At 43.6% G+C, this 15,010-nt stretch overlaps 1 protein-coding gene across 1 annotated transcript in view; it reads right to left on the reverse strand.

Annotated features, from left to right (window-relative positions):
- Window positions 1–2,819: 2,819 nt before the first annotated feature.
- Window positions 2,820–15,010, reverse strand: part of ABHD6 (abhydrolase domain containing 6, acylglycerol lipase) — a 158,008-nt gene continuing 145,817 nt past the window's right edge. The window contains exons 8-9 of the mRNA XM_069206561.1: window positions 14,672–14,772; window positions 2,820–4,967 (exon numbers count right to left, since the gene is read on the reverse strand). Coding sequence (XP_069062662.1) covers window positions 4,791–4,967; window positions 14,672–14,772 — 278 coding nt within the window. The 3' untranslated portion in view covers window positions 2,820–4,790. The remainder of the gene's footprint in view (window positions 4,968–14,671; window positions 14,773–15,010) is intronic.

Genomic DNA, 15,010 nt, shown 5'->3' on the forward strand with positions numbered 1-15,010 from the left:
TCCGCTTTGTCTCCAAAGAGACAGGTGCCATCAAAGGGCATGTCCATGAGCGACTGCTGGACATTCCCCGAAAAACCCAAAGTACGTAATCAGGCGTGGCACCGCAAAGCAACTGTCGTAGCAACCGATCTGCCCAGAGAGTCGGTCGTATCCAGCCTACAATGGATTGTGAACTTTGCTGCATCTCTCCCATCATTCACAGCTTGGGAGACGATAGCAAGGGCCTCTTCCGGTATCTGCGGCAGGATTTGCGCCACCGTATCCCACAAAGAGTGGGTATAGCGGCCCAAACAGCATGCTGTGTTCACAGACCACAGCGCGAGACTGGAGGAAGAAAACAACTTCTTGCCAAACTGTTCCAGCCTTTTGGATTCACTATCCCGGGGTGCGGAAGGGAACGTGACTGAAGAAGAGGAAGCCGGGATAACAAGACTCTCAGGTGTGGTGTGTTGGGACAGGAGTTTAGGGTCGTTCAGAGCGGGCTGATGGCGGCGTGCAATAGTCCTAGTCACAGGAGCCCCTGTACTGGGTTTGGACCATGTACCCAAAAGGACACCAGTGAGGCCTTCATTAAATGGCATAAAAGAGATTCTGAAGTATTAGCCCCAGGCTGATGCACCTCCGTCAGGAGATTGGCCCTGACCTCTACAGTAGGAAGCTCAAGGCCAAGGACCTCAGCTGCCCTACTGACCACCATACCATAAGTTGCTCCCTCCACCATAGCCACAGTAGGAGGAGAGAGCATGCCAGCGTCAGGAGAAGTATCCAGACCACTGGTTTCGCCCAATTCCTGTGCCCAGTCCATATTAGGGTCATCCTGGTATTCAGAGGGGTCATGGGACCCCTCCAACTCCTCCCCATATTTGTACCCATATGAAAAAGGGTCTGAATCCGACCTGGGGTGAATAGGCTCCATCAAAGCTGAAGACGGCGTCGGCTGACGCCGCTCCAACTCTGAATCGTCAGGGATAAGAATTGGGTTGACGTCAATAGTGGGCCGATGCCGGGGAAGGTCTCAAGGGTTCGACCAGCACCGGTGTGGATCCGCGCACGGATCCGGAGGTGACCTTGGTGACCGGGGCCGAAGCTGCCGGAGCTGAACTCGAAGGCCAATCAGCTGAACCCCGTGGGGATCGCTCCGGCCCCGGGAAACTCAGGGAAGAGCTGAGCCAACACAGATGCAGGCTTCGAGGATGGAAGCCTAGTGTGTGAAAGCTCGTCGGCCAGGGACTGGACGAAGTCGGAGAGCGAAGGGACTTTTTCAACTTCTTCTTTTTCTTACCTTGACCCGAGGATTTAGAAGAAGACGAGTGGTGATGACACAGCGACCGATCTTGAGACCTTCCTCTCGAACGAGACCGGGACCTATGCGGGCTGCCATCAGCTTTAGGGACCGCTCCATCAAAGCCTTCGGGTGCATGGCCCGGCACTCAGAGCACGACTTCGGGTCGTGGTCGCGCTCGAGGCACCACAGACAAATGCGATGAGGATCCACAACTGACATTGTCCGATGGCAGTCCTCACAAGGCTCGAACCCAGTCTTCGGGGACATCCTCGACGCACCAAAGTCACACAGAAAAAACTCGACAAAACAGTCGAATTCGGCCAAAAATTAGCCAGGGTAGCTCTTCTCTGGATCAGCGTGTGGGGCGGAAAGAAAAGAACTGACGTCACTGTGCGAGGGCGGCGTCTATGTACTACTCCCAATGTCATCACAGCGACCACGACGCCTGCACAGTCGCCCAATGCCACCTACCGACGCACAAGAGTATTGCTCGAAGAAAAATGTCCGGATCCAGTCTGACACCTGGGGGAAAGTTCCAAGGGAAATTAATCTGCAATGAGAAGTCTCTATCAGATCCCTTTGTCAGTAGGACCCGATGCCTTTGTTCATATTTGTTTTGTATTCCACATTCCACATATCTATTGGATTTTAACTAATGGTTACATGAAAACATATGTTTTCATGGCAGACAAGGAGGATTTAGATGTGTTTCCAGTCGTGTTGCATTTGTCAGAAAAGTAAAAAGAAATCATGCTTTGTTGAGTGAGAAATTTGGTAGTCTATTTGTAACAAACAGTTATTATTGGGCATCAAACTGATTGGTTGCTTATAATGCCTATCCTAATGGTGGGCGCAGTACAGCACAACATTTACATTTCATTTGTAGAGTGCCTGGTGCAACATTGTTCATGCATTTAATAAGTTAAAGATAAGATATGCGACTTCATAATAAGGTACAACCATGGGACATGTTTGCTACATCCTAATGCTTCCTTTATTGGTGCATCATTCGGAATTTATTTATTGTGTTGTAAGGATACTCAATTCAAAAAGTTAATAAAGAGATCAGTGGCAAATACGGCTAAAATTAATGCTAATATAAAGGCAACCATCAAACCTGCCCATTTTAAAAGTTTTGTTAGAGTTCCTGATGGCCATATTTCAAGTAATCAAGTTGGAACGATATATTTTGAAGCCTGAACTTTGATGCAAATATGATCACACATTCTTGTGTATTGAAATTAGGTAAGCTCTGGCAGCTAAAATAGAAAACAATGGGGACGAAAAAAGGCAGCACACACTGATAGTCCATTGTTTCTGTTGATGGCATATGTACAGTTCCATCGACCTGCTATGATAAGAGAGAACACTTTAGGCGATGACAAGTTAGAACACAGATTCTAAATGGCAAAGACTTTGGATCTACGTGTCAGAGGATGGAGGTAGGCACAAATCAAGTGACAAGACTATCTGGAACATTAAAAAAAATCAAAGCACAGGCTCAAAAGCAGACACATAAAAATTAGAACAAACATTTTGCTGACACTACGCAAATTTATTCAGATGAGTGATACTGTTTATTTGAGGTTGATCTTTTGTTCATCAGGGAATGGTCTGAGTCCAAGACACTCATTCCACTTAGATGACTGAACAGCCAGCAAGCGGTGAAGACTGAGGTGGGCCAGTTTCAACCCACAACTGTAGCAACGAGATGCTCATTTCCTATCTTAGCAAATCATCCACAGCTCTTCCATTTTGAAACCAAGTGCAGCTTAGAAACCCAAATGAATGGAATGTAGTGTAAAACATCTTTAGGAGATACAGCAGACTAGACAATAGCCAATGGTACTATTGTGAACTTTAAATTAGACAGGAGATGTTGCCCAAAGGTAAGAGCTGCCAATTTTGAAAATTTAGAACAAGGTTTGAGTCCCGGCCTCCGCTCAACAGCCTGTGATTCTGGGCAAATCACATAATCTCCTTATGACTAAAAATGTAGTAGGTAATCTGGTACTCATACAAAGTGCTCTAAAAACCTTGGGACAAGATTGTGCAATACAAAACTGCAAAAAACATACAAAGAGAAAACTTTGATGGCATATTTCAGGTGCCTCAGGGAAGGGCCCCGCTCCTCTCATTTATAGAGGCTGCAATGAAGACGAAAGTAACCTCAGAAGTTATCACTTTCAAACATCTGAAGGACCATGGATGACAGAAAAGTTCCTCAATGTGGGTCTTGATGTTGCAGTATTAGTCCCAAACTAATGCTTGGCTTGGATCACATAGCCACATTTGTGCTCAATTGCAGTACCGTTCATGGAATTCATAGAATTCAATATCTCAGTAGTATTTACAATCACATTATTCTGCATATGTAGAGGAAGAGAAAAGAACTGAGTGGTTAGTTTCTGTCAACCTGAATGCAAAATGTTGAGAGAATTATTGCTCAAACTCTACCACTGCAAACATAAAAAAACTTGATAGTTCATTTCCTTTGTGTAAACATTAATGAAATAACTTGGATAGAATAAATATCATTACTATGGTTAAATACAAAGGGCATGGCAAATGTTACCATCGAAGTCGATAAGCTGACCCACAAAGTGGTAATCCTACAGTAGCTGTTAAAGGGCTGACTAAATGAAAGAAAAAGTAAACATATGAATATAAAGTCTATCTTTCATTATCATTATCAGTCTTTCCTCATGTGCTAGGTAACACCAATAAATGCCAACTCCATAGGAGTCACTGACAAAGTGTTTTATCAATGATCCTGCTCTGGAGAAATGTTTCAAGCAACCATCAGTCTAGTACTGTGATATTCCTCACACGATGAGACACCCAACATTTCCATTCTGGAATTTATATTTCTAATAATGACGGGCAAGATAACTAAAAACTACCAACGAGGAACACTTCCTGATGGCGGCCTTAAGTGCTCTCAGGCAGAATTTCAAATACAAATTGAAAGTCACCATGCAATGCTGACTTAAGGCCTGATTTAGAGATTGGCAAAGGGTTACTTAGTCACAAATGTAGCTTTGCTACAAGTGCCATTGGATATAATGTAGTTGTAGTAAGGTACAAAGGTGTCCGTCACATTTGAGACAGAGTAACCCGCCCACCATACTCTAAATCAGGCCCTTACTATGAGAAACTACATGCCACCCTAAGACAAGAAATTATTTTAACAGGATTTGCTATGGCTCTTAATAGTAGTAATTCAATTCTATAATCACATAAATAATTACATTATTTAGAATTATTTAGCAAGAGCTGTCATACATTTTCAAAACATTCCGCCTTAACTTCATATTATTACCTAAAAAGTTTGTACTTTCCAAGTAAACTCTAAAATTACTGTCATCTTAACGCTAGGGAATAACTTGTAATATATTCAGGAACGTATCATTTTTTCCTATTAACCACATCCCTGAGCAATTATCATGGCCTACAGGAAGAACTGCGTATATTTGTCCAGTGCTTGTTGGAAACAACGCATGTATTACTGTTGCTTCTTATTGTTGTCAGTGTTGTGCATAGATGCTAAAAAGTCGGTTATCAGTTTGGCAGTTTTCCTGGGTCGCTCCATTATCACAGTGTGTCCACAATTTTCCAGGATATGCAATTGACTGGAAGGAAGGGCATCAGCTAGTACTTGTGCTCCAGAAACATCCAGTACCTGAAACAGGGGCAGAAAAGAAAATGAGGACATGCTGTAAAAGGCATTTTCATTAGAATCTTAGAATCGAGTGTTTATCATGCCCTCGAGGTATGGAATTTATCTGGTGCCATAAACAGCACCCATTCAGAGCTTTTCCCAGGTAATGAGGAATGACACGTTCTGGTGCTTAACAGAGTAAAATAAGCATGTCCTGATTATTACAGACTTATTTCCTGTTCAAATCGAGCGGGTCCTATACAGCAAGACTAGAAACCACTAGCAGAATAGCATAAAAGGACTAAACCATTATCCCTTTAAGACAGCCCATAAGATTCTTGCAAAAGGGTAGGTATTGTGACCTGCTAGGACAGTGATATAAACAATAACATCCACTAGGAAAATCCAGGTACCTCTCACTTGGAAAGGTTCTTACAGGACAATAACATGCAAATATCCAACAAGAGCTAAGCTTTCCCACTAGACGTCCGTATGATGAAAGTTTTTGAGACACCCAACAAACCTTTGTACCGAATTGTAACAAAGCAACTTCATACACCTGCAACTGTTTTCAAATCCAGTTTCTCCTTTCTAAGGACGAAACTCTGAATTTCCCCATTGCAGATAATATGCTACCAGACACTTCTCTTTTTCCTAAACCACAGACAATGCTACACCAGAATGTTAAACACCACTTCTCCCAGTGGTGTGGTTTCGTTTTAGCCCCAGGACGTGAAATCAATTCTTCTAAAATGTAACTTAAAAATTATATTATGGGTTCGAAACATTTCAAAGCTTTTCTTATAACGTCAACGATCTCTTCAGAAGGCATGTGTTCGGAGATCATAGGAGAAGAAACAGTTGGCTTTAAGCAGTATTGAGATTGTGAAACTTCATTTACCCAATATGGACCGAAGAGCATCCAGAAACTAACATCCATTGGGAAACCTAATGCATTTTAAGAGTATCGAAAAATGGTGACTAGGCTACCACAGTCCTCCAATGAAACCGCATCTTTTCATACAGTAACTAGTGTGTATTCAGCACATACAGAGCACTGGGCTCTGAATATGGATTGTTCAATATATTTTCTGATGCCAAATGAACATCTTCCCAACTTATGATGGTACTTAATACATCTGTTTACATATCTATTGCTTTTTAAAATATTAGTCTTATCTTAGCATTTCCTCACTGACATTTGCCTAAATAAATCAGCAGCCTCCAGACCTGCCAACTCACATGTTGCCACTGTGTGACACATGATATCAGCTCCTTTCACAGAGTCACTGTGTGAGGAGCCGATATCACGCAGTGGCATTGAAAACGAGCTGCAGACCACTGTAGACAGTGGATTTCCAGCTCGTTTTCTGAAGCTTTGAACTACCGACATACATTAAGAGGTGCGAAAACACTCCAGAACATTGGCACCGGTTTTAACAAGCTTTTGGTGATTGGCATCAGCATTCACACTTCGGGACCAGGACTTATTTTTCAGGCTTTCACCCAGAACAAGAACAAGAGACAAAAAGGCAGGAAAAAGAAAATGAAGGAGGAAACGAAAGACAGAAAAACAGATTCAAAGGTGAAAAGAAGGGACAAAAATGAATCTGTTAGAATGAGAGACAGGAATTGTAGCAAGCAGCCTTTGTATTTGACAAACCTCAATATGTTTTGGAGGTAAGATGGCGGCCATGTGAGGTGGTCGAGTGGACTCTCCTTATCTGACCTTGCATAGCTATTTTCCCTGACTGCTGACCCTCAGCTGGTGGCAGATGTGGATGCTGCCTGATGTTCTGAACTGCCTGCTGCTTGGGGGCATCGCGGCCCATGGGATCCTGGTGGCAGTCGTGCGAGCTCAGAGGGAGCTGCTACGGTGCTCAGCTGTAGCAACACAGAGGCGACGCCCGGCCCTTTGTTGCGGCCCTAATGGCTTCCAAGGCAGTGTGTGCCTCTCAGTTACATGGAGGAGTTGCTGCGGAAGGCATGGCTGCTACCATGCTCAGTGAGGCTAACATATGAAATAATGTTGCCCTGGGGAAGAAGTTCACTGGCGGGAGGAACTCCGCTGCTGGCCTCACGCAAGCAGGTCTGCGCGCAGAAGTAGGAATGGCAGCAGAGGCATTATTGACGGTGGAGGTTTTTTCAAAAAGACGGGCTCGCGACCCGGCTGCACGAGGCGTCAAGGTTATGGCTGAGCAGGAGAAGGATGCTGACCCCTCAACTGCAAAGTGCTCTGGGGACCCCCGGTGGTGGTTACAGGTCTATAGATCATGGTTTGGCTGAGATGCTATAACTGTGAGTACTGGCTTGAGATCTGAGGGGGTACACTCTGCGTGGGGGTCAGCTTGCTGAGTAAGCAACAGTAGTAAAAAGTGCATTCGGTCTACCCTGCAGATCTGGCCCTTCCCTGTGTAGCGTTCCTTCACTAAGGCTTGGGGCAGCCAGAGAAAGGCTGACAAACCCTGTGGCAATGGAGGGAGGAGCAGACTGGACTGGTGGGATTGCTCGATAGGAGAACTTTCCTGCCTCTGTGTGTGGCCAAGAGGGCAACCCTGAAGACACCGATGAGTCTGCATCCTCACGGTGAAATAAGATGGGCTTATGTTTCTTAAGTTGTTCTTGAAGAAGGGGAGCACTCCTTCGTCAGCGAAGAGCATCACAAGACAGCATATCCAGAGATCCTAGCTTGACGGTCAGGAAAAAGATGCCACAGCAAGAGGCTGTGCTGGATGTGACCTTACATAGGACTATGCGGTATCACCCTTGCTGGGCAGCAGCTCTGTTGATGGTAAAGAAGCAAGCTCGAGTCACCTCAATGTCGTTACACTAGAGACGATACATCAAGGCATCATGGCACAGCATGAAGAGTCTCTGGCTGATAGTGGCAGGACTCAGTACGCCACTCAGAAGCTACATGGTGACCAAAACATGCTCTGTTTTCAGAAAGGATGGCAGAAGTGGAAATTAGGGTAGGCATGCTGCAGAGTGACCTGGGACTCTAAAAAAACAATCGACCCTGAATTAAATAAGATGAACGTGATAATTATAGAGTTGCAATGAAATCTGTGAAAACAGGTGAATAAATTGTTTAAAAATTTTATTTGGGTTTATTAAATAGACAAATAACTTGGGAAACCAAAAGCATTAAAAGCAACCGCCCTCAGACCAGTTCATTGTGACATGACAGAAATACAGAATAGGTCACACACATATGTTGCCCATGCTTGTACACATTAACTTAGTTACAACACTGTGAGTCAGGGAACTTTATTCGAGCTGGGAGCACTAAAGAAAGTATGTGAAGCAACTGAGTAGCATGTGACTGCACTGGAAGCTCGAGGATCTGACAATCCGATGAAGACGAAATACCATTAGAGCAGGGGACTTCAAACTGGGGGGCGGACCCCCTTTGGGGGCCTCAAGTGATCCGGGGGGGAGTGCCAGGCTCTGGCCAAAAGAAGCATTATGCAGATAAGTGTTTTTTTTTTTAAACAGAAAAACATTTATTACATTTTTGAAAAGGTAACAGAACTTAATTGCAATGTTTAAACATGTCTAGATATATCTAAACATTGACAACTTATTAGAATAATTGTGAAAAGTTCTAAGGCGGGGATCTGAGTATTTTTTTTTCCACTGGGGGGCTGGACATTAAAACGTTTCAAAACCACTGCCTTAGAGTCTTGGGTGTTGCAGAAAGCTTGGAAGGGGCAGACACTCTTAAATATATTGTGGAGCTATTCAGAGCACCATTTCGAGAGCTGGCCAGCTGGACTTGGGACCTTGAGATTCAGCAGACTCACAGGTTTCCATTCAAGCAGTGCACTCAATCAGCGCAGGGCCAGAAGGCTGAAAAACCTATGGCAACCATTGTTTTCTTTGGCAACGTCCTGCTCAGGCAAGCAGTTTTTTTAACTTGCCCATCCAGATCAACAATGTAATGCTGAAGGCTGCTCATTTTTTGTCCACCCATATTTCTGTCATGCTACCATGGAGCGGTGGTGGCACCTTAAGCAGCTGATACAACCTTTCCAGAATAATGGGGCACAGCTGTTTTTAATGAACCCAGCCAAATTAAAGGTGGTCATTCAGGACCGGCCCTCTTTCTTCACCTCGGAAATCAAAGCAAACAAGTTCTTGGAGGGTCTGGGTGTGGGAGTGGACTCAGGATCAGGTTAGGATCACATGTTAATTGGAAGATCGGATAGGGATGGGGATTTACGATGATATCCTGACTTGCACTGTGTATATATTGAAAGGTTTTTGTGTATGTATTATGATTATGAGTTTGATTGCTTTGGAATTTGAGGGCGATAGTAGTATTTGGGTGAAATTCGATGAGTGGCTTGTGGGTTTCCGTGAGGCGACAGCAGGATGTGGGATTCATGTTGATTAGCTTTTTCTTTCTTTGAAATGGATCAATGGGTCATCTGTGGGAGGAGGATACATGGCCATACACAGACCTGATTGGTGCAATGGCCTCTAGAGGTCGGTGGCTGGCTGGTTGTGAAGGGGGGAGTCGTATGGTGAACAAGGGGGTGGGGGGTCATGGTGGAAGGGGGCTGAGTGGAGTGGGTACTGAATGGTTTTCAGCAGACAAAGGATGTATGATAATCTAATATTACTTAAACAGATGCAGGAGGGGATTTTCTTGGTGCATTCTTTCCTTGGCAAAGTCGAGCGTCCTTACGATCAAACCCAATTAAGGGGGTGAATGACTGAACAGAAACTATGAATCTGCTTGATCAAAATCTGTGGTCTTAATGATAGGGGTAAAAGGAGTAGGGAGGCACTTGCTTTAAAGTCAATGAGGGTAGATGTAGTATGCATAAAGGAGACCCATATCCCCTGGGGCAAGAAAGGGCTTTTGACTGATCTTGGACAATCAATTATTTGCTGCACACGTCAAGGCTTGAACAAAGCTAGATAGTCAGAGATTCGATGCACAGCTGACAAAATGTAGTGGTGGGTTATTCTAGAATGTTGCATGGGGGAAGGGAGATTTACACTATGTACCATTCACGGCTCAAATCTAGATGAGGCCATGGTTTTCGAGTATCTGAACGTTGTACTCTCATCTTGGCCTACCCTTATTATGTTGTGTGGGTATTTTAATATACATTTGGATACCAAAGGGGGCTTGCCTCGAGCCACACCTTATACAGGCAGGAAACCATTAACTTACAGGGCTCTGCAGTGACTGATTAGGATTAGGGGCTTGTCGATGTTTTGGGCAAGCTAAATGCACCTGACGCAGGGTATACTTTCTTTTCTTTCCCACACAATAAATTAATGCAATTAGATATTTTTTCTGTGTCTACTTCTCTTAGCGGTCAGTTTGATATTGAGAGGTTTCCCAGAGCTTTATCAGATCATAACCCACAAGTGCTGGAAATCCTTTATACTGGGCTTGGTAAACTAGGGGGAAACTGGTCATTTGATAAGAAGCTCTTGCTTGATGAAATGTACCTAGATCATACGCACAAGTGGATTCACAAGTTTCTGGGCTTTATCAGTACTGACAATATTTTGTAGGATGCTTTAAACGTTGGTGTTACGGGCGCAACCCTAAGCTATTGCTTGTCTCAACAGAAACAGAAGTGAGCTGCGATCCAGGAGATATATAAGAATATGGTGCTGCTGGCGGAGAGAGACTAGACTGGTGTTGGGGAAGTTAGACGGCACAGAGATTAATCAAAAGATTGCTGTATTGAGAGCCAGGATCACCCAATATTTTGTCCCAGGAGGTTGCTGCGAAGTATCATAATCTCGAAGCGGAATGCTATGACTAAAGGAGTACACCGGTTGCTTACTAGTGCTCCTCATTCAACAAAAGCAAGCTGAACGAGACATAGATACTGTTCACTACTCTCAGTGGTATCAGCTGGATAACCTGGCAGGCATTATCGGGGTCTTTAGGGATTATTATGAGAAGCTGTACACTGAGGATACACTGTCCCTAACTGACAGATATGAGGCCTTACTGGGTGCCTTAAATAGGGTGCAACTGAGTGCAGAGGAAAGGGAAAGCAGCTCTGGAAGCCCCAATATCGTCTGAGGAAGTATCAGAAGCAATGAGCTTACTTGCTTTGGGGAAAGCCACTGGGCCAGTCAAGCTCGCCCTGGAGTTCTTTAAAGCTTTTTCAGAGTGCCTGACAAAGATATGCATTCTGTCTTGCTAAAGGCACAATCTGGGGAAATCTCTCCCTCATGGGAAACAACCAACATTATTATATTTAGGAAGAAAGGTAAATCCCCTCTCAACCCAGGGTCTTATAGGCCATTTCTTTAATAAATGCTCATGCCAAAATCTACGCAAAGGTGTTGACTAACAGGTGGATTAGTGTAATTTCCTCTCTGGTATCATTACGCCAGCATGGCTTTGTTCCTGGGCGTGGGACAGCGGACCACGTTAGGAGGGTAAAAGCTCTGTTTGACATCACGGAGACCGCCAGGAAGCACATGGGTCTGGTTTTACTTGATGCCGCAAAGGTCTCTGATTAGTCATTTGGCCCTTTTTGTGGGCACTCCTAGCCTGGAAAGGATTTGTGCCGGGTTTTATCAAATTTATCAAAGCATTTTATCAGACCCCTAGCGCCAAACTACAGATAATGGGGGTGAAATCTGAGTGTATATTAATTACTAGGAAAACTAGGCAGGGGTGTCCGTGCTCTCCACTGTTGTTTGCTCTCTACACTGATCCCTTTATAACACCAGAGGGAAATTATTTAATAAGACCGTCTGTGGTACAACCAGCAGAGTACAAAGTGCTGGCCTACGTGGATGACATAGCGGTGGTTACAGCCGATCCCCCCACTGCTCTTGTGGGAATTGAGAAAACCGTTAAGTATTTTGGATCATTTTCTGGCTACAGATTAAATGTGGGGAAGACTTGGGTGATTTGATCTAAGGAAACAGGACTCAATGATCAACGAGTGGTGCAGTGGCGTAGCATGGGTTGTCAGCACCCGGGGCAAGGCAAGTAATTTGCGCCCCCTAACCCGTGGATTTTAGCACTCAAGTCTCTTCCAAGATGTTGCGCCCGGTGCGGCCGGCTCCCCCAGCACCCCCCACGCTACGCCACTGGAGTGGTGGAAGAGCAAGTGTACTTAGGGATTAGAATAACATCATCTTTGGATCACCTAGTTGAAGTAAATTTAGCCCCATTGCTGCGTAATAGCAATCAAGGACCTGTGAGAATCAACTACGTTTACCTCTCTTTGAGTTGGAGGTGTATTGTGCTGAAAATGATGATTCTACCAAAGGTGCTATACGTATTTAGGGCTGTTCCTTTCAAGATTAATAGATCTTGACTAGCAAAGATCGAAAGTGTCTTCTCCAGCTTTCTGTGGGAATTTAAGAAACCCAGGATGGCAGCTGAGTTCATGGTCCTCCCTAAACTCAGAGGGAACTGGGTGGGTACCAAATTTTACGCTGTACTAATGGCCCTGCATGCTTTAGCACATGTGGATTCTTATCACAGGAAGAACAGCGGAACTGAATATTGCAGAATCGCCAACAATCTATGAGCTGATGTTAAGGGAAGAGGCCAGAGCCTACTTTTTGAAGAGTCTTGAACCCAGCTATTACAAGAAGACCAGATTTAAGATTATGAAAGGAGTATTTAGGATATGAAGGCAGATAGCAAGGGCAATTGGAATCGCCAAATTTAGCCACTATACACCATTATGGGGCTTATTGGGACTTCCGTCCATCTTACACAATGGAATTGGCAGGAAGTGGGCACAGAAGGGTATTATGGTGCTGGGTGATCTCTATGAGGAGGGACAGCTGTGCTCCTTCAGTGAGTTACAGGAGCGGTTTGGCTTAAGCAGGGAGGATTTTTTCAAATTGTTACAGATTCAAGAATGTTATTATAAATTGGAATAGAGTCAGTCATATCCCCCTAACAGAAGGCAGCATTAACAGGGCCAAGTTTGGAGCACTTTATGATTTACTGATGCAGAAGCTGCCGGATGACTTAGAGGACAAAAATAGCAAATGGGAATCCAGGCTCAAGGTAGAAGGGCCAGTGCTCCAGGAGTCAATAGATCTTGGTGGGAAGGTTCTTCTGACAGCTAGGCTAAAAAGTCAACATTTTAAAACAATATTTGATTTGTATTACGCTCTGGGCAAGCTGTATAAATGGGGCAGACGGCCTGACGGTAAATGCCATATCTGTAGGGCAGAGCAAGCAGAGATTGTATATATGTTTTTCGCTTGCCCTATACTAAACGATTTTATAAAGGAGATTGGGATTTTTCTCTGCTCACTTATAGGTGAACAATCCAAAGTCACCTCCCCTGATGATGCTGTTAGGGGTGAAGGGTAGTATGGAGGACAATGGCCCTCTAGATAGATGCGTATTTGCTGTTTGTTGCTATTGCTGTTGCTCGACTGTGCATTGCATCAGGTTGGCTAACCCGGAATCACCTACCTTTGCAGAATGGAGGTCTAAGTTCCTGGCAACTCAGAGTATGGTGATCAATTTATATGCATTCAAGGGGCGGAGATCGCAGAGACAAGGAGCTAGGATCTGGTCATCTGTAACCAAGTGGATCAACAGTATGAGTGATTAATTGTGTATGCACCTGCACTTTATTGCTGTATCGTTCCCTAGCTGTGCCCAGGAAAACTTGTATCATGATTGGTGAACTACTGCATTAAGATCAGTTGGATCCTCTTTTATTGTGAATGAGTTTTATTGACTGTTGTCACTCGTGCACTTCGTTATTATTTGCACCGATGTGCACTGTAGTTATATTTCTGCCTTTTGCCATATGGTACTGTATCAATGGGATAGTGATTTAATGGTATGCCCACATTTTGTTCTGCTTTTTTAGGCTTCCTGACCATATACTGACCAGAGTCATCTGCTAGGCTGTATGCGTACTGACTCACTGGTTGACTGTATTATTGCATTGTATTACTATCTGCACCGATTTGTACTGTTTCTACACCTAGGTCTGGTGCTATGTTGTATTGTGGTAAATGAATGATTCCCTCTCCCTTTTTAAAATGCAAGTACACACACATATATATATATATATATATATATATATAGTTATAGATACATAGATAAATAGATAGATAGATAGATAGATATTTTGAAAAGTAATAGGCAAACCTGGCAAAAAGTGCCAGGCTCCTAAGAAACATGTGCCGATGCAGTTATTTTTTTGTTGTTAGCCAATTAAGCACTGGTGTTACTTGATCCTTCAATAATAGGAGACAAATTGCAGATTACTAATATGGCAGATTAACTGTTGACCACAGCCTATTCACTCAAGTAACTGCAGCCAACCTAAGCCCCACCACAACAACATGCTGCTCAGTCTCCCACTGCATTTACAGGAACAATGCCCTCGCCAACTCAACTAAAGGCAGACCAATCTCCCACTAGAAACAATGGTAGACTGATCCTTCCCAGCACAACTATACTATAAGAGAAAATTAATACAGTACTTCTCCTGAGACTATCAACATTGTACATATGAAGATTTGCAACATCTGTGGACCATAAAAAGCAAATACAATAATACAAATGTTGTCAATTACAAATCATATAGTATTGATCAGTCTCTACTTCATAAGCAATATTTTGACACACTAAGAATATTTAAATATGATAAATGTAAAAAAGTAGGAAAGGCATTTTATTGTACGCTGTGCTTCCTGCGTTAAAAGTTGGTTGTGTTAGCTTGTTAGTCAGGCCACCATACCTGATCTTGATTGCCCCAGATAATTTGTGTTGGTGTGGTAATCTTGCTCATTCGTTCTTGGAGGAGGTGTCTAGATTTTTCACCTACAAGTTCTGAAAATACTGTTCGACACAGACAAAAAGGCAAAAACATAAATTAGAAAGGTTCCGGAGTACTTTTATGCTTGACATAATGCTAGCCATGCAACTACAACAAACTAGCCTACTTTGATGTACAATATATGAGCTAACAAGGAGCATGTCGGCATAAATTGAGTAATAATGGGAATAGATTGGGCAAAAATTAGAATAATTTTCTATAAAACTGTGAAAAAGTACACTAAGTGCCAAAGGACATCGT

The sequence above is a fragment of the Pleurodeles waltl genome, chromosome 9 (genome assembly GCF_031143425.1).
Source record: "Pleurodeles waltl isolate 20211129_DDA chromosome 9, aPleWal1.hap1.20221129, whole genome shotgun sequence".
Taxonomy (NCBI): domain Eukaryota; kingdom Metazoa; phylum Chordata; class Amphibia; order Caudata; family Salamandridae; genus Pleurodeles; species Pleurodeles waltl.